This window comes from Onychostoma macrolepis, chromosome 12, assembly GCF_012432095.1.
Source record: "Onychostoma macrolepis isolate SWU-2019 chromosome 12, ASM1243209v1, whole genome shotgun sequence".
In the NCBI taxonomy this organism is placed as follows: Eukaryota; Metazoa; Chordata; class Actinopteri; order Cypriniformes; family Cyprinidae; genus Onychostoma; species Onychostoma macrolepis.
Genome location: NC_081166.1, coordinates 16,717,095 through 16,736,629, shown reverse-complemented (window position 1 = coordinate 16,736,629; position 19,535 = coordinate 16,717,095). Strand labels below are relative to the sequence as shown.

Sequence of the window (19,535 nt, the reverse complement as noted above, 5' to 3'; positions counted from 1 at the left end):
CCTCTTTCATTTTTACTACACAAGATGAATAATTTTGGAGATGTAATCGTTTTAAATCACTAAACATGTTGGGAAAATATATATTACAAATACTTGCACAATAACTAAATATTAGCTTTGATAGAGAGCTATGAAAATCACTATGGATTTATTTCATTCTGTTGACGTGATAGTCTCAGCAACTGTTAACTGTAGGCTAATTTTACAAATGTAGTCAAAAAATATTTATGTATTTGATGTATGCTTTCCTACAAACTAGGCAAACATGATATAAATATATAATGATGCTATAATATCTATATAAACAATCGACTGACATTTGTACCTGAATGAAATTAACAGGCAGACAAACTTATTTTTCCTTCTTTTTTTTTCAGATAAACGCGAGATTTGTGGTCTTTGTTTAATGAAAGAGCTGCCAAGTTTTTGTAAAGAAAATCACCCATGCCCCTAGTGGCTGAATGCTCCACTTTGAACAAAAAAGGCTCCATCTCTTTGCCTTTAGGACCTCACAAGCCTGGACGGTTTAGTTAAACTTGGGCGCAACTTGGGGAACGACTCAAGTGGCACATGTTCTGTCCGTTGATTTGGGGCAGGCGAATGAATTAAAAGTATGATTTTGAAGGAATAAAACACCCAAATCTTTTGCCTGATAGTTAAAGGGATTTATTGCTTTAACAAACAGTTCCTGGTGGAAGAGAAGATCTAAAGTCTTAGGTGGGTCGAATGTCCTTCTAATGAGGTTCTGTTTTAGCTTGCTACATAGCTGACTTTTGCAATGTAGACCAATTTGTATATAACATTTTAATAATCAACCCGCTCTGGTGTTTACTTTATCCTTTGGTGTTTTATGCAAGTTATTGTTAAGGTAAAAAAATCTTTAAACGCGTCCTCGCTGCAGCAGTTCGCGAAATGTAGCTTGCTAATTGGCTACCAGGAGAATTTTAAAGATATTTTTTTACGATACTGTGTAGAAACGATCCGTGAGAATTTAATTATAAAATATTAGACTCCAGGAAAATGTTTTGGATGTTTGTTGGAACTGTTTCGTGTCGGCATATAAAACCCATCATTGATATTAATTGGTGTAAACAAACCTGAAGTTGACAGCATTAGTGGGCTAGCCGAGCGCTAGCTAGCATTAAAGCTAATGCTAACCCGAAGCCCGTGCAAGTTAACTTTCTCATTAGTGTGTTCCACTGACATTACCTTTCAACGTTGAGTCGGTAAAATATGTTATATATTCTAAATTATGTTGAAGAGCGTTTCAAGTACGACTAAAGGATCGCTGGTATTTGTTTTTGATTTCTGAAGTCCGGAGAGAGTTGCATTAGTGGGTCTTTTTCCTAGGCGAGTCCGGGGATGAGTTGCTTATCTCGAATTTTAGGCCTTAAAGATGGTATATCTGTAATTTCTACTTTTTGTGCATATAATTATGTGTTAAATTACTTTATTGTGCTCAGTTATGTCTAGAAAAATTGTAATCATTAATATTTTCCTGATTAATTACTGCAACTACATTTTCTACACCAGTATATCAGTTTTGATGTTAGCTAGAATATTAAACCCTTATAACCGAAATGTTTTTACGTAACTTTTTGTGCTTTTATCTTTTATAAAACCACTTGCAGTAATAGTATGTTTTGTCCCTACAAAGTGTATTTATTTATTTTTTACTCCATACGTTAGGGTTTATTTAAATGTGATAAAATGTTGCTTATTGGTTGTGATATGTTACAGCTATGGATCTAGAACGACAGAAGCGTAAAGAAGAAATTCAGAAAGCTTTGGGATTCATTCAGTAAGTGTGTTGACTTATGTGCTGCATCTCCATAATGCAGTTATAATATTAACTGCTTCCCCTCTACTCTGTGTTGAAAATTTGCTAAATGTATTTTTCTTTTTGCCAGGTCATCTTTGCCTTTCCCTGAACCTGAAGGTTATGAGGTATGATTTATATGCAATATCTCTGAAGAAAAATGGCCCCACCAAGATATGTATTTATTGTATTTCATAAGCTCAATTCAAATAGAAGCTCTCTTACTTTCTTTTCTCAGGCATTCCTGACTCAGCTAGTATGTAATTTGCTGGATGAAGGTAACGCAGTGTATCGCGATGGAGAGTGGAGACAGGCAGCAGTCCATTACAGCGAGGGTGTGAATGTAGCTCGCTATGCTCAGTCTGAAGCACTGGTCATTCCCCCTGAGCTGTTAGAGAGCCTTTATGTGAACCGGGCAGCTGCACATTATAGTCTGGTAAGTTAGATTTTTATTGGACAATTGATTGACATTTAAATCTGTCAGCAGAGGATTTAATGGAATTTAGTGTGTGCAAATTATGTAGTAATTCAATAGTGTTGCAAAGACAATTTCTGCAAATCCACTTTCTTTTGTATTTTATGTTTAGGGGGAGTACGAGCGGGGTGTGCAGGACTGTGATAGCGCACTGTGTGTGTCGGAGGGCAGTCGCAGGGCACTCTACAGGAAGGCACTTTGTCTGAGGGAGCTGGGCAGACTCAGAGAGGCTTATGAGTGTGGCACCGGATGCCTGTTAACTGCCCCTCACGTATGTTTTTATATGCAGAATAAATAGTACATTAATCTGTAATTTGTTTTATTTACACCATTCGAAAGTTTAAAGTCAGAAAGATTGTTTTTAATTAATGCTTTTATTGAGAAAAGATGCATTAAATTAATCAAAAGTGACAGTATATACATTTATAATTTTACAAAAGATTTCATTTTCAAATAAATACTGTTTTATTGAACTTTATATTAAGAGAATCCTAAAAAAAAATGTATCTTGATTTCCACAAAAATATTAAGCAGCACAACAGTTTTCATCATTGATGATAAAACGTGTTTCTTCATCAGCATATTAGAATAATTTCTGAAGGATCATCATGTGACACAGAAAAGTGGAGTAATGGCTGTTGGAAATTCAGCTTTACCATCACAGGAATAAATTGCATTTTAAAATAAATACAAATACAACACAGTCTTTTTTTAATTGTAATAATGTTACAATATTACTGTTTTTACTGTATTTTTGATCACATAATTGCAGCCTTACTGAGCATAAGAGACCTGTCAAAACATTTAAAAAATCTTGTTGACCCCAAACTTTAGTAGTGTATATGGTAGTGTATATTATATTCATTTAGAGATTTGTATGACTAGTCTTGCTAGTTCATGTAATGCTTAACTAACAAAAAAAATTGGTTGTTTGCTTGCTTTATTTTACACAGGACCGGCAAGTTAGTGAGCTTGCTCAGGATCTAGCTAACAAACTTGGTTTGAAAATCCGCAAAGCGTACGTCAGCCCTCAGGTTTGTTTTTTAGATTGTTAGGTTAAAATATTGATCATTTGCAGTTCATATAGTTGTACTCATTCCAACATGTCACACCTTTTTATTCCAGCTCGATTCTACAACATCTGCGACCGACAGCAATGGAGAAACTAATTCTCCTACAGGGGAGGTAAGTTTTACAAAACTAGACCTTCCCTATGTTGGCCGTTAAGTTGTTCTAAAAAATAAAAACTGTTTTGTAAATTGAGAATGGCATGGTTTGGATTACATTTAACACCACCTTGTTTTTCTTTTCAGACCTCCTCAAATGGTCTTGAGTCTTTGACTGATATTGGATCAGGTACGTTACATAAATATACAGGTGCATCTCAATAAATTAGAATGTCGTGGAAAAGTTCATTTGTTTCAGTAATTCAACTCAAATTGTGAAACTTGTGTATTAAATAAATTCAATGCACACAGACTGAAGTAGTTTAAGTCTTTGGTTCTTTTAATTGAGATGATTTTGGCTCACATTTAACAAAAACCCACCAATTCAACAAATTAGAATACTTCATAAGACCAATAAAAAAAACATTTTTAGTGAATTGTTGGCCTTGTGGAAAGTATGTTCATTTACTGTATATGTACTCAATACTTGGTAGGGACTCCTTTTGCTTTAATTACTGCCTCAGTTCGGCGTGGCATGGAGGTGATCAGTTTGCGGCACTGCTGAGGTGGTATGGAAGCCCAGGTTTCTTTGACAGTGGCCTTCAGCTCATCTGCATTTTTGGTCTGTTGTTTCTCATTTTCCTCTTGACAATATCCCATAGATTCTCTATGGGATTCAGGTCTGGTGAGTTTGCTGGCCAGTCAAGCACACCAACACCATGGTCATTTAACCAACTTTTGGTGCTTTTGGCAGTGTGGGCAGGTGCCAAATCCTGCTGGAAAATGAAATCAGCATCTTTAAAAAGCTGGTCAGCAGAAGGAAGCATGAAGTGCTCCAAAATTTCTTGGTAAACGGGTGCAGTGACTTTGGTTTACAAAAAACACAATGGACCAACACCAGCAGATGACATTGCACCCCAAATCATCACAGACTGTGGAAACTTAACACTGGACTTCAAGCAACTTGAGCTATGAGCTTCTCCACCCTTCCTCCAGACTCTAGGACCTTGGTTTCCAAATGAAATACAAAACTTGCTCTCATCTGAAAAGAGGACTTTGGACCACTGGGCAACAGTCCAGTTCTTCTCCGTAGCCCAGGTAAGACGGCTCTGACGTTGTCTCTGGTTCAGGAGTGGCTTAACAAGAGGAATACGACAACTGTAGCCAAATTCCTTGACACGTCTGTGTGTGGTGGCTCTTGATGCCTTGACCCCAGCCTCAGTCCATTCCTTGTGAAGTTCACCCAAATTCTTGAATCTATTTTGCTTGACAATCCTCATAAGGCTGTGGTTCTCTCGGTTGGTTGTGCATCTTTTTCTCCACACTTTTTCCTTCCACTCAACTTTCTGTTAACATGCTCGGATACAGCACTCTGTGTACAGCCAGCTTCTTTGGCAATGAATGTTTGTGGCTTACCCTCCTTGTGAAGGGTGTCAATGATTGTCTTCTGGACAACTGTCAGATCAGCAGTCTTCCCGATGATTGTGTAGCCTAGTGAACCAAACTGAGAGACCATTTTGAAGGCTCAGGAAACCTTTGCAGGTGTTTTGAGTTGATTAGCTGACTGGCATGTCACCATATTCTAATTTGTTGAGATAGTGAATTGGTGGGTTTTTGTTAAATGTGAGCCAAAATCATCACAATTAAAAGAACCAAAGACTTAAACTACTTCAGTCTGTGTGCATTGAATTTATTTAATACACGAGTTTCACAATTTGAGTTGAATTACTGAAATAAATGAACTTTTCCACGACATTCTAATTTATTGAGATGCATCTGTACATATACCAGTATTTCAAAATCTAATTAAAATGAGTACATTTATGGATATTCATTATGCAAAAATGAATTAGGTGGTTCACTGTTCTCATTTTTATCCCACAGATATAACAAGTGCCCAGTGCATCCCTGCTCCTCTGGCTACACCAATCCCAGTAAGTGATGACCCACAGATGCCCTCACTGAGCCCAGTTGTGCCCCAAGATATGCCAGAAAGCCCAAGCCAGGAGCCATCGGGGCGGGTGCCGTACTCTGTGCCTGTATCTGAACATATGGGTGAATGTGTGATGAATGAGGACACCTCATGTCTGGACACCTTACTGGAAAGTATTCCCAAAGGAGCTGAGGTCAGCGTGGTGAGTGAAATAGAGAGCTTTAGGGAGGGACAGTGGGACATAGTTGCTCAATACTGGTTGATCAATGTAAAAGTACTGATTTTCTTCTCTATCCATCAGAACCCAGTTCAAGGGGCCATTCCGACTAACCTACCAAACACTGCTGTGGGTTTGAGGCCTCCATACTCTCCAGGTCTCCCAACATCCTCCACTCAGCTCACGACTCAATATTTCAACTCTGCTGTCAGTCCGCTCCCCCCACTGGAGTCCTCCTCACTTCTAGGTCAAAGCGAAGCCTCTTCCCAGACGATGGACTCCCTCGGCTCCTTTAGCTCTGGAGCTGGAGACGCTGCTGGGAAGGGGGGGTCTGGATCACTTATCACAGGAGGACTGGATTCCCTTTCTGAGTACACACTTCCTGGTGAGTGTTTTAGCTTGAAATGTGATGCACACTACTAGGGCTGCACAATATATTGCATGCGATTGTCTTGCGCATCTCGTCAGTAAAGCCGGTTCTGTGATTATTAATAAATCTCCATCACCTCTTTTCAAATGGAGCAGCATTTCATACACGAGCCGTAGTTCACTGACAAGCTACACAATATCACACTATCACACTACAATATACAGCCCTACACACTACCATTCAAACGTTTGGAAAGAAATTAGTACATTTAGGGTGCTTTCACACTAGCACTTTTGGTGCGCACCCGGGTTCAATTGACGTCAGAGTTCGGTTCGTTTCGCTGTCTTCCGAACTCGGGTGCGCACCCACGAACTGTACCAGAGTCTGCTTAAAAAGGATGGTCTGTGGTACGGTTCTCTGCTGATGTGAACGCAAATGTACCAAATCGCAGAAGTGAACCGCTATTAATGACGTGTATATATTAGGGGGGGAGCAATTGAACTCTATTTCGGACCAGGCAAGTGAACCAAGTGTGAAAGCACCCTTATTTAGCAAGTATGCATTAAATTGATGGCATTTAAAATGCTACAAGAATAAATTAAGTTTCCACAAAAATAAGCACCACATCTGTATTCAACATTGATAAGAATTAGAAATTAATAGAATGATTTCTGAACGGTCATGTGACACTGAAGAATGGCGTAACGTATACTAAACACATCAGCGGTTGCCATTGTAGGAGGAAATTTTATTTGAAAATATTCATATAGAAAACAATTTTTACATTGTAGTAATGTTTTACAATATTACTGTTTTAGTGTATTTTGATCAAATAAATGCAGCCTAGGTGAGCATGAGAGACTACTTTGAAAAAAAATAAAACCTTACTGACTTCATACCTGTATTTAAATATGTAAAATAAATCTTGACATGATAATAGTTCAGTATTGATAACTTTTTGATAAGTATTTTTATCCCATTCATTTTCCTTTTTTTGTGAATCTTAGGTGGACGAATCTGTCACAGTTTCATCCCCAGTTTGCGGAATCATAATGCCTCTAATGCAGTGAGTTTAAACTGTTCTGTACTTGTAAACTGCTCAATTTTAGCTCATAGTCTTACTCAATATCTCTTCTTTGTATGTAACTTTAAATGTTTGAAAAAAATGGTTTGCTATCTATCACCTACTAAGAGAATTTTTCTTCCTTCCAGCAGAATGGACCAGTTGGTACCAACCTTTCTCTGCTGTCACGAAACCCTCTGGCTGCCACACATGAGTTCAGACAGGCCTGCAATGCTTGCTACAGTCGCATAGGTATTGTACCTCTTAACTGTGTGATATGAAAAATAAGATGCATATCAGAAATATTCCTAAACATATTGTACCTGTCTGAAAGAAGTGAATTTTTTTCTGTATAAGGGCCACGGGTCATGGACTATCATTATCAACCTGATGCAGCGCATCGCTGTAAGAGAGATGTGCTGCTCTGTCGCCTCAAATCCTCAGATGACCCCACCTGGAAGAGGGTGCGACCCCGTCCTGCTCGCAATAACTTCCTTGGGGCCTTTGTTCTCTGCAAAGGTATGGCTCAGTGTTTATTGAAGAATTGTGGAAATTATGTTCTGAGTAGATGTTTGGGATGTACGTTATTCTATAATGGGAGTGGCCAGTGTTAAAGTCGGCTAGTGATCTTACGATTCACTTGTTTTCTCGGAGCATTTATTACAAATCCTGCTGATGCATATGCATCGATCTTGAAACATGAATTTTTGTATCTTGCATTGTTTCGGCCAATAATCATTTTAAAATGTTAAAAATCAAATGAATTGTGATTCAGTAAAGTGTTATATATTCAATTTTTTTTTTTTCAACATTAAATTACATACACATGATTGTGGCATAATTCATGTCCTGACAGCTCTCTCGCACAGACACATGCTGTACACTTTTATTCCCTTTCACTGGATTGTGCTCGCTTTCCGTTCCATCAGTGACTCATTGACACGCTTTCTGAGCACTTTTTGTATGATCTTTCCTCAGGCCTGTTACTTGCAGTCACATGAGCAAATGGCGGCTCTCTCACAATAGCACTGTGGTCTTGAATCAAATGCTCACAACCCACTGATGAAAGCTACCAGTTCATTGTGTGGCCACTACTACTAAAAAATTAAATGATTTCATATTATTAAAATCTTATAGCTATTTTCTGTAAGAAAAAAAATACAGCTGTTTTAGTGGTATGATTGTTTATATGGGAGAGCAGAAGACATTGAGGGGTCTTAGGATATAGGGAAAAACCTGGTAAATAATAGGGAATTTAAAAATTGTCATATTCAGTACCAGAAATCTCATGAAAAGAAATGTTTCCTAGGTTTGTTCAGTTCTCACACTTTAGAAGAAATGATCAGTCTATAATTTTAATGGCAGGTTTATTTGAACAGTGAGAGACAGAATAACAACAAAAAACCCCCAGAAAAACACATTTCAAAAAAGTTATAAATTGGCTTACATTTTAATGAGTCAAATAAGTATTTGACCCCTTCGCAAAACATGACTGACTTGGTGGCAAAACCCTTGTTGGTAATCAAAGAGGTCAGACGTTTCTTGTAGTTGGCCACCAGGTTTGCACACATCTCAGGAGGGATTTTGTCCCACTCTGTGCAGATCTCTCCAAGTCATTAAGATTTCGAGGCTGACGTTTGGCAGAACCTTCAGCTCCCTCCACAGATTTTCTATGGGATTAAGGTCTGGAGACTGGCTAGGCCACTCCAGGACCTTAATGTGCTTCTTCTTGAGCCACTCCTTTGTTGCCTTGGCCATGTGTTTTGGGTCATTGTCATGCTGGAATACCTATCCACGACCCATTTTCAATGACCTGGCCCTGACGGTACATGGCCCCGTCCATCGTCCCTTTGATGCAGTGCAGTTGTCCTGTCCCCTTAGCAGAAAAACACCCCCAAAGCATAATGTTTCCACCTCCGTGTTTGACGGTGGGGATGGTGTTCTTGGGGTCATAGGCAGCATTCCTCCTCCTCCAAACACGGCGAGTTGAGTTGATACCAAAGAGCTCGATTTTGGTCTCATCTGACCACAGCACTTTCACCCAGTTCTCTTCTGAATCATTGACAAACTTCAGACGGGCCTGTACATGTGCTTTCTTGAGCAGGGGGACTACGGTGGCCGGGAAGTGCAAAACAACATTACAAAGTGTGAAACACTTTTACGAAGCTCGAGACAAATTTACATTTTGGAAAACATTTTTACATATCATAAAACACAATTACATGGGAAAAACACTTTTACCAAGGACGAAACAAATTTACATTTTAGAAAACAAATTAACAAGACGCAAAACACTTTTACCAGTCCCGAAACACATTTACAATGACAGATTCTTCACGGAAAGGGAATGTACCACACACCGGAAGTGAGGCGGTGAAAGGTGGTGTTGTTGGTGAGCGCGGTAAATTCGTGTTGTGGTTGTGGAGTAAATGCCGTAAATAAAGTTTATGGTGACCGAACATGGACTGCAGCCGAGGGATGTTTTGCCCGTTTTGTAGTGATGTAAAAATGAAGCTTTGCGAAGCACCAAGGCTTCCCCTCAACTGTATCGTAAAAAGGTTCATTACTCGAAGCTTTTCAAAACGATGCACACTAACGACATCTTGTGGTCAAAAGGTGGAAATAGCTGCCTTTGCGTCCCAGACGACCCAGCCGTTTTTGGATTGTTTCAGATAATAAATCAGTTTGTGCTATGAAAATAAAACAAAGAAAGTATTAAGGCTATATAAATTAATCTTTTACATGTCAGTCATTGTTTTACACAATATATGAATAAATGAGTGAATAAATTTGTGGAAAAAATAGGCAAGAATATATGATATGCATAAATGATCAAAAAAGAAGATTATCAGAATGGTCAGCTGAAGTGATTGTGAAGCGGGAATTAATACAAAATGAACATGCACAAAACTACACATGCATATATTTATTCCTATATTGATTCATTCTTATCAAAGTAGTGAGTGACACTTCAAACTGCGCAAGTGGTTTGTGTTATTTGAAACCGAATACGGCGCAGTCACGTGGTTGTGTGCGAAAACGAATCTTCGGACGTCACAGATCACGTGGTTTTGGCAAAATGAATCAAGCTCCGGTACAGTGCTTCACTGCCAGATGCTTCGTTTTTTTGATACAGGCTTCGAAGCCTCGGTGTCGAACGTCACATCACTACCGTTTTGTGGCAAACACATGAGCAGCTTAACACTGTCCGGCTGTCGAGACGTCCCCTGTGTTTCCGTCTGGTTCGCGTCCTTTAGAAACTCCAAACACCGACCACACGTACAGCAAAACCGCCTTAAGCTGCTCATGTGTTTGCCACAAAACGGGCAAAACATCCCTCGGCTGCAGTCCATGTTCGGTCACCATAAACGTTATTTACGGCATTTACTCCACAACCACAACACGAATTTACCGCGCTCACCAACACCACCACCTTTCACCGCGTCACTTCCGGTGTGTGGTACATTCCCTTTCCGTGAAGAATCTGTCATTGTAAATTTGTTTCAGGACTGGTAAAAGTGTTTTGCGTCTTGTTAATTTGTTTTCTAAAATGTAAATTTGTTTCGTCCTTGGTAAAAGTGTTTTTCCCATGTAATTGTGTTTTATGATATGTAAAAATGTATTACAAAATGTACATTTTGTCTCGAGCTTCGTAAAAGTATTTCACACTTTGTAATGTTGTTTTGCACTTCCCGGCCACCGTAGGGGGACCTTGCTGGCGCTGCAGGATTTCAGTCGTAGTGTGTTACCAGTTGTTTTCTTGGTGACTATGGTCCCAGCTGCCTTGAGATCATTGACAAGATCCTCCCATGTAGTTCTGGGCTGATTCCTCACTGTTCTCATGATCATTGATACTCCACGAGGTGAGAGATTGCATGGAGCCCCAGTCAGAGGGAGATTGAAAGTTATTTTGGGTTTCTTCCATTCGTGAATAATCGCGCCAACTGTTGTCACCTTCTCACCAAGCTGCTTGGCGATGGCCTTGTAGCCCATTCCAGCCTTTTGTAGGTCAACAATCTTGTCCCTGACATCCTTGGACAGCTCTTTGGTCTTGGCTATGGTGGAGAGTTTGGAATCTGATTGATTGATTGATTGCTTCTGTGGACAGGTGTCTTTTATACAGGTAACACCCTTTAAGAGAGTGCTCCTAATCTCAGCTCCTTACCTGTATAAAAGACACCTTGGAGCCAGAAATGTAGCTGATTGATAGGGGATCAAATACTTATTTGACTCATTAAAAAGCAAATAATTTATAACTTTTTTGAAATGCATTTTTCTGGATTTTTTGTTGTTGTTCTGTCTCGCAGTTCAAATAAACCTACCATTAAAATTATAGACTGATAATTTCTTTGTCAGTGGGCAAATATACAAATTCAGCAGGGAATCAAATACATTTTTTACCCACTGTACATAATCTTATGAATGCACTAAAAAAAAATATAGAATCAAATCTATAATGGAATTGAATTTGTTGTGAACCACATTAAATCGAATTATCCTGAGTTTGTGAAATCAAAAACATGTGAATTGTGGATCGAATCAACCTCTAGAATCTACTCCTGCTGGAAACAGAAAGATTCTTTTTTTCTTTCTGTTTAAAAATGATTATATGTATGTTTATGTAATATTATGTTAATTCATATTTTCATAAATGATAAAATTAAACAGTTGATTATTGATTACATTGATCATTCTCTCTTTCCAGAGGTACAAGAGCGTCAGGAGTGCCAGTATGGTGAAAACTGCACTTTTGCCTATTGCCAAGAGGAGATAGATGTGTGGACACAAGAGAGGAAGGGAGCTCTAAGTCGTGAGCTTCTGTTTGACCCTCTGGGCACCAACGAGCGACGGGCCCTCAGTGTCACCCGTCTCCTTCAGCTCCATATGGGCATGTTTATGTTCCTCTGTGAGGTAATGTGCACCTTCATATTTAATGCCTGTCTCACAGCTAGATGTGTTACATTCTTGCTTTGATATGTTGTCTAAGTGATTATTCTGGCCTCTGGCTTCCTGTAGGAATGTTTTGACAGTAAGCCTCGTATCATTAGCAAGAGAAGCAAGGAGAATCTCGCTGTGTGTTCCAACCTCACTGCAAGACATCCCTTTGATGATAACAAGTGAGTCTTTTTTTTAAATTATTTTAATTTTTTTATCCCTTGCTGCATTGAGACTTGGATCACTAACATGGTTTTGGAGCACTAAAACAGCCATCGCATCATATCCCCTCTCATATGTTTGTGTCTTATGATGCTGTCTAACAGGTGCCTGGTGCACGTGGTTCGCTCCGCAAACGTGCGCTACAGTAAAGTACGCCCTCTTCACCCACTCTGCCAGTTTGACGTGTGCCGCCATGAGGTGCGATATGGCTGCCAGCGAGAGGACAGTTGCTCCTTTGCACATTCAGTCATAGAACTCAAGTGTTGGGTGCTTCAGCAGGACACAGGTACATAAAACATGCTATAATAATGTTTGTATGTATGCATGCACACTTCAATCTGCTGTTTTGATTTATAATCCATAAACTCGTGTGTATGTTTAAGCTTTTTGTGTTTTGAATGTGTTCAGTCCATTTAAGAAACCTTTTAATTCATTTGAAAAACGATTTTTTAAAATGAAATAAATACTTGATTTAATATATTAAATTAAAGTGATAGTAAATACTTTTATAATATTTCAAATAAACGCTGTTGTTTTGATCAAAAATCAGTTTTCTCAAAAATATTAAGCAGCACAACTGTTTTCAACTTGGACAATAATAAGAAATGTTATGTGGATGCTTAAAATACAGCTTTGCTATCACGGGAATAAATTAGATTTTAAAATATTAGATAAGTAATATGTTAGTTTTTTTTGTATTTTTGAGCTAATAAATTCAGGTTTTCTGAACAGAAGAGACCGGTTTCATATTAAGATATTAAATGATATTAAAATAGGTAGGATATTACTGTCATTTGTGCCTTTTTTTGCCCCGCGCTCTGGTTCATGACTGTGTTTAACAGAGAGCAACTGATGGTTTTTGTTTGTGCTTATGTGTTGGCTCAGGTATTACCCATGAGGAGATGGTGCAAGAGTCTAAGAGACACTGGCACAGATTGGAACAGAATGCACAGAGACAGAAGGTGAGTCTGAACAACAACACTGTGGTGTCTCACAAATGCTCATCTTTGCTGGAATCTTGTCTTTTTATTTGATTGCTCCTGCAGCAGATTTTATTTTATGTTAATTTAGTTGTTTTAAGTCTAGTAAGTCTTTCTTTTTTCACTCGCCATCTTCAGCCCATGCTCGGGCCTCACCAGCCCAGCGGGAGCAGCAGTAACAGCAGTGCTGTCAGCAGTAGTGCTGTGGTCTCCGGAGGAGTTGTCAGTGGAGGAGGAGACGGCATCGGGGGCGGAAACACAGGAGGAGGTGGAGGAGGATTTGTAGGATGTGGTCGAGGGCGTGGCTTGAATCTGAAGATGAAGTTTGTGTGTGGACAGTGTTGGAGGGAGGGCCAGGTCAATGAGCCCGACAAGTCCCTGAAGTACTGCACTGCCAAAGCCAGGCACAGGTTAGCTTCCCTTACTCAAGCAGGCATCATCTTACCACCAGGATGCACATTATGTGCTCATTAAAAATTAACGTACCTTTAATGTTTACTGGAACAGTTGTAAGATGACTGCTTTTGTTGGACACAGTAGACAGCAGCTTTGCCTGAGGTCAATAACAATGGTATTGGGTGTAATTATGGTATAATGCTTCTTTCTGCTTTGTCTATTCTTTCCAGTTGGACAAAAGAGCGCAGGGTGTTGCTAGTGAAATCATTTGAGAAGAAAAAGTGGGTGGTAGTGCGACCGCTGCCTTTTTCCCGTACCTACCCCCAACAATATGATGTAAGTCAGTCCTTTTTTGATTAAATTACTGTGATGGCAAACAGAAACGGTTCTTCAGACAAGCAGCTTTTAGTGTTGACACTGAGCTGCGGTGCTGTTTATGATCTGTTAAACATCATACAATGTAATATTTATGGTAGTGGAAGTTAATTATGCACATTTATTTTCTGAAGTTTCCATCAATAGCAAGTCCGTATCATTCTTTTCAGACAAATTACAGGTTGAATACACATTACTAGGAAATATCTTAATACTATTGTAATTATTAGGATTTGTTATTGGTATGGATTTCACAAATTGATTCATATTCACAAGTTATTGATTTGATTTGTAAATATTTCAGGTACGTGACAGTTTTTCTAAAGATAAAAAGTCACTACCAACTGATACTGTTAACTATGCAGGGAACCTTCTCATTACTATTTTATTAAATGTTAAATTGAATAACAGCACCAAAACATTTCTTCAAAACTTATCCGAACTGCTGTTCAATTAGTGTTTATTTGTAGATATAATCATCAATTCTTGGATAAAAGCTATACAAACATTTAAATTAAACACAAGGCAGTTTTTATTAACTATATAATGATGATATCATGTTTCTCCAAATTTGTATTGAAATATAAACATTTAAACAGCTGTCATACATGTCTTACTGTCAACGGTTTTCACAAGATTTCTTCAAACATACATTAAATAATTAAGACATAACTAACAGGCAAAGGTATGTTATATATAATAGTGTATTTATTCAGCTAAATGATCCCTCTAGAGTTCTTTTTTTCCCAGCTAACTCACAAGTTACTAGCGAATACATTTAAAAAAGTTGTATTTTTTTAATCAAGCATATCTTCTGATATTCAACTAGTAGTAAAGTGGAACAGGTAATTGCTTGCCACATGAACTGAGTGATCTGTCACATCTGTGAAGTGTGTCAGAATTTCATGATAAAATTGACAAAGCTGAGACTTTTTCTTTTTTTTTTTTTTATCGAAAAGAACACAACCTTTTGAGATTATTGGATGGCGGGCAACCTACAAGTAATGTTTAATGTCTACGTTTTTATTTATGCTTGAATAGGTAACAGAAAAGACTAAAAGATTTATTCTTACAATCTCTGTTTGTTATATAGGCTACATCTATTTTGTTAAATCAGGACATTTTCATTTCCAGCCCTCTTAATTTTACATTACTTATGTATAATCTTGGGTGTATCCTGAACCACCAAAAGGCCACATTGTTAATGGTGTTCTGGAAATGGAAGCATTTTAGCCCCCCCACACAGCGCTTTTTGTTCATTTTTAGTAAACAGATCTTTCCGAGGGCTTTGAACCAGAAAGAGTCAAAATAAACTGTAAAGGGTTAAATGATGTTTAACTCACTACAGAATTTTAAACAGATGATTGTTTCCCATTTAATGTGTGTTTCACATAAATTGTAAATTGAGTATTGTTACATAATATATCTACGCAGTTGTTGTTTTTTTTGACTATCCGTTTGTGTTTGCAGATGTGTGTTCATGTCATGAAACAGAAGAAGTGCCACTATATTGGGAACTGTTCTTTTGCACACAGTTTGGAGGAGCGGGATGTGTGGACCTATATGAAAAACAACAGCTGTGAGAATCCACTTCTTTAACTGAATGATTTATAGCTTTATTTTTTTATTCATTTGTCTGTGTGATTCAGTGATGTTTTCTTAATCCATTAATGCATTTTAATACAAGCTGTGTATCTGTCTGTACTCTATAAGTGAGAGACATGCAGCAGATGTACGAGATGTGGCTTTCGCTGACCAATCAGAACCGACGAGCAGACGGCAACTTAATGACTCCACCCCCAGAGGAAAAACAGATCACCATGCCAACTGACTATTCTGAGTCAATGGTGGGTGGTTGCAGAAGTTTGTTTGTGTTGTAAAGTGGAAAGCTCTTAGTTTCTTGAACTGCGTTATCAGATTTATCTGTGCACTTTTTGACAGGTTGGGCGACGGATGTCTGGTGGTGGAGGGGATCTGTGACCTGGGCCCGAAAGTGTGTGGTTACAGGCGGTCTGGATGAGTCTTCCTGTTCAGATGTCAGCTTCTAAGGCCCTTTCCCACTCTTTCAGTGCCACTCTGGGAAGTACCAGGCTCTGATGCCCTTCAGGGCAGAGCGCCTGACTATAGGACTAACACAGTGATTGTTGCCACATACACACCCCCACTTGCTTTTTCACCCATTATCACATTATCACAATCGCCCACTCGCTGACATGACACTTGGCACAGGCTCATATAGGGTGTCATGTGAGTGCACACTGGTACTTTTACAGCTAACTCAAGTAAGGGCAGTTTGTTTTTACGTTCCCTAAAAACATTTCTGAGGAGTTGAAGATCTATTCCCACAGTGCTTTTTAAACTCAAAAGCAAAACAGACTGGTTCTCCCCGTATTAAATCAAAGCACCTGTCATGAAGGCCACTCATGTTTCAGTCAAGTATGTGGTGTCGGATATCAGATTGAAGGTATGAAGTGGTGCTTAACTCTGTGTTCCTGCCATATTGGTAGAAGAGTTTGAATGTACAGCCATAAGTGGCCATTTACAAGAAATTTGAGATTTGTCCGGATGTCGAATGTATTTGATAAACCAAGCGAATTAATAATGGACTAACTGAGTAAAAACCACCCCAACTTGCATAATGGCAGGCACAGATCTTGCACTGACACTGATTTCCTCATTCTTTTCATTTGCACTGAGTGACAGTTTGGCAGTGCTTGATAAAGAAGATGGAGTGCACACAAGGGCTGTTTGCAGTCTTGAGTGTTCTGAATATTTGGATTGAAAATACACTTTGTATTATTGTTTTTTGTTTTTTCTTTCTTTGATCGAGTGATTGGAGGTTGGAAGATGCTTCTGTGTTTGTTCATTCAAGCTATTAGATTGGGATTTGAAGTGCATAATCTGTAACACCCATAAACATGCTACTAGGAGACTCTTGTTCGCCACAGTTCAACGCGGGCCAGTAGCTCATTAGTTCTCCATATGTACCGTCTATTGATTTCATATTAAGAGCATGAACGGAGACGCATTGCAAGAATATAGGCAAAAGAGCTGTACTTGCCCTGCCTATGTGTAGTTATATTCCTGATATACTGTCAAGACATGCAGTGCTACCCTTAGTACGCCTTGTCCTTACTTTCAGTGGACATGATATATATATAAATATATACACGGAAACACACACATGCACACACACATATATCTACTATATTGGCATACTACTAATGATTATTGATAACTTAGCAGTTAAGCTTAAGTATAACCTTACCTTGTATTGATTACATAGAACTTCTTGTTATTGAGCTATGCTATATGACATGTATTGCTGATTAGATGGTTAGTGAATTTTTTTTTTTTTTTATGAGTCATTCCAGAAGTGTCTGATTTGTGAGGTCTGCATGAGAATTTGCTGCCCCAAATATCCTAGAAATGCTATAGAATGGTAATTGAAGCACCCTGAGATGGTTTGTTATAGAAAATAGAATCAAGTTTGTACTTTGCATTGAATTTCAGGGTTTAGATGAAGTGTGAAGGAGCAGATTTGGCCTGGTAACAGATTCCAGCTTGTGTGGAGATTGAGAGGGACGTTCTGGAGTGACCTAGTACGCTTTACCGAGGGATCATATTATTACTACTGCTATTATTATGATGATGACAGTGATGATAATGATTGCCATTATGACTTCTATCTTCCTATATGCTATTGATATATGTATATGTTAATTGCTATGTATAACACTTTAATTATATGTATCCATGTATGAATATAATACTTAACAGTGAATTATGTCTATGTATGCTTAGTGAACTGTCCAGAATAGAGGAATTGAGGTCCTAGGCTAGCTATCTGTCTGTTTTCTTTCAGCCTAAACACAATGAAAAGCAAGTGACACCATTAACATTTAGAGTGTTATGCTTTTGTGATGTGTTTTAGATATTGTTAGTTTTCTGAAACCTGGGATCTCTTTTAAGGTTTATAGAGTGGTTGTAGTGAAGAGACTTCATGCCTTAGCAACTTTCCTCTGCACCACAATCTTGATTGTTTTGATTCGATCCTCACAGTGCTATACTGGGACGGGCCACAAAGCATACATGGATATTTATGTTTGTCTGCATAGCGCCTTATACAATACATTTATACACGATTATAAATACCTTAACAAATAATCCTACTCTTTCGGTATAATGATATATATACACCGTTAGACAACTTGTTTAAAGAAATAGGGGAGGGAAGCGTATCGTTAATGTTCTCTGGTTGGCAATGGAGACTGGTTTTTATATCTGAAATATGAGGAACGTGATCATGCTGAGGTAGTGTGCATAACCGTTGAGGGAGAGAACAACCTGAGAGCCGAGAAGCTCAGTTAACAGTCTCTGTTGTTCAAACATGGGATGGAGTTTGGAATCATTCATATCCATATCATAGGGTTAGTACTGCTGGCCATTGACTGTCTAGAGGTTGCAGTATTGGTCATTTACTCACCATCCTCATTCCACATTTGAGGTTATTTTATCACAGAACTGGAATGTTCTGGGCTCTCTGGACTTCGAAACCTATAAAGATTGCCCATTTTTAAATGACCTTTGTTTTGCACACTTTCTAGATGAAGTGTAAAGCAGAAATATGTTCATAGTAATTCATGTTCAGCCTAAAAAGACAAGAATATGGGATTTAGCAAATGTTGGAATATATTGGTTGAGATGTTTCTGTTCAGATGGGTTTACTTTTCACCTGCTTAGATAACCAGGAAAAATCAGGGTTTTGAGAAAATGAAAAGGACAAACAACAATGCCTCTTTTTGTACTGTATTTTTACTTTTGTTTTGTTTCTCCTTTTTCTCCCTGGTTGGAAGTGAAATATTGATCACAGTGGACCAAATCTCATGAAAGTGTTTAACAATAAATAGACTGTTTTAGAAAATGTGTGTGACGTTATTGATGTTCATTTAATTATTTTCAAAGACGTTCTTTTTAAGAAATTCTCTTAAAAGTTTGTTTGAAAATGTTTGTCTCATATTGATCTCATTGAAAATGTTTATCTCATATTGATCACTTTTGCACTTGATATAATATTGTCCAATCAAATGCTCTCTAGAATGAGAAGTTCCCTCCCCCAAAACCTGTCTAACAAGTAAACTTGAATGCAATTCATAAATAGTCGGTACCTGAATACAAGTACGGTTATGGATAGAGGGGATAATTGTATGGTTAAGGCTAGAGGGGATACGTATGGCTCTACTGGGCATGCGCACATCAATACAGCGTATTACTATTTTTATAAATTTTATTTTTGCATTATTGTAAGGGGTAGGTGTAGACGTTAATAAAGCAGTTTAATAGTATGGTCAAAACAAACTCCAACCAACGCCGACAGGGATAACACTGATCCAACAAACTCCAACAGACTAGTTTGTTGGTGTTTGTCTGTGCAGTGTGGGGTAGGGGCTTAAAGATCTTTCATTTTCATTTCAAATTAATTTAAGTTGTTTATTCCTAAATCTTAAACGTAATAGTTGGGTTTTTTTTTAAACATGACAAATAGGACTGACTCTCTGCCGCCGGAGAGCAGATGACGCTGATA

General features: G+C 38.3%; 1 protein-coding gene across 2 annotated transcripts; it reads left to right on the top strand.

Annotated features, from left to right (window-relative positions):
- The first annotated feature begins 444 nt into the window (after nt 1-444).
- Nucleotides 445-18,875, top strand: zc3h7bb (zinc finger CCCH-type containing 7Bb). 2 transcript variants are annotated; one of them, XM_058793618.1, is made up of 22 exons: nt 445-717; nt 1,741-1,801; nt 1,911-1,947; nt 2,058-2,255; nt 2,407-2,565; nt 3,248-3,328; nt 3,420-3,479; nt 3,608-3,650; nt 5,345-5,595; nt 5,695-5,995; nt 6,988-7,046; nt 7,196-7,295; nt 7,401-7,562; nt 11,749-11,954; nt 12,060-12,160; nt 12,305-12,486; nt 13,086-13,162; nt 13,319-13,590; nt 13,807-13,912; nt 15,422-15,530; nt 15,665-15,798; nt 15,893-18,875. In XM_058793618.1, the coding sequence occupies exons 2-22, from the start codon at nt 1,743-1,745 to the stop codon at nt 15,929-15,931; spliced, it is 2,736 nt and encodes a 911-aa protein (XP_058649601.1). In that variant the 5' UTR covers nt 445-717; nt 1,741-1,742; the 3' UTR covers nt 15,932-18,875. The 2 variants fall into 2 exon arrangements, with proteins under 2 accessions (XP_058649601.1, XP_058649600.1); XM_058793617.1 differs by having other exon boundaries at nt 446-717; nt 7,193-7,295.
- Nucleotides 18,876-19,535: the final 660 nt, after the last annotated feature.

Bases quoted from the DNA above. Each gene is read 5' to 3' on its own strand.
- zc3h7bb (XM_058793617.1), top strand. From the start codon at position 1,743: ATGGATCTAGAACGACAGAAGCGTAAAGAAGAAATTCAGAAAGCTTTG. The intron at 5,996-6,987 runs GTGAGTGTTTTA...TGTGAATCTTAG, and splicing joins TTCTGAGTACACACTTCCTG to GTGGACGAATCTGTCACAGT. The intron at 13,913-15,421 runs GTAAGTCAGTCC...TTGTGTTTGCAG, and splicing joins CCTACCCCCAACAATATGAT to ATGTGTGTTCATGTCATGAA.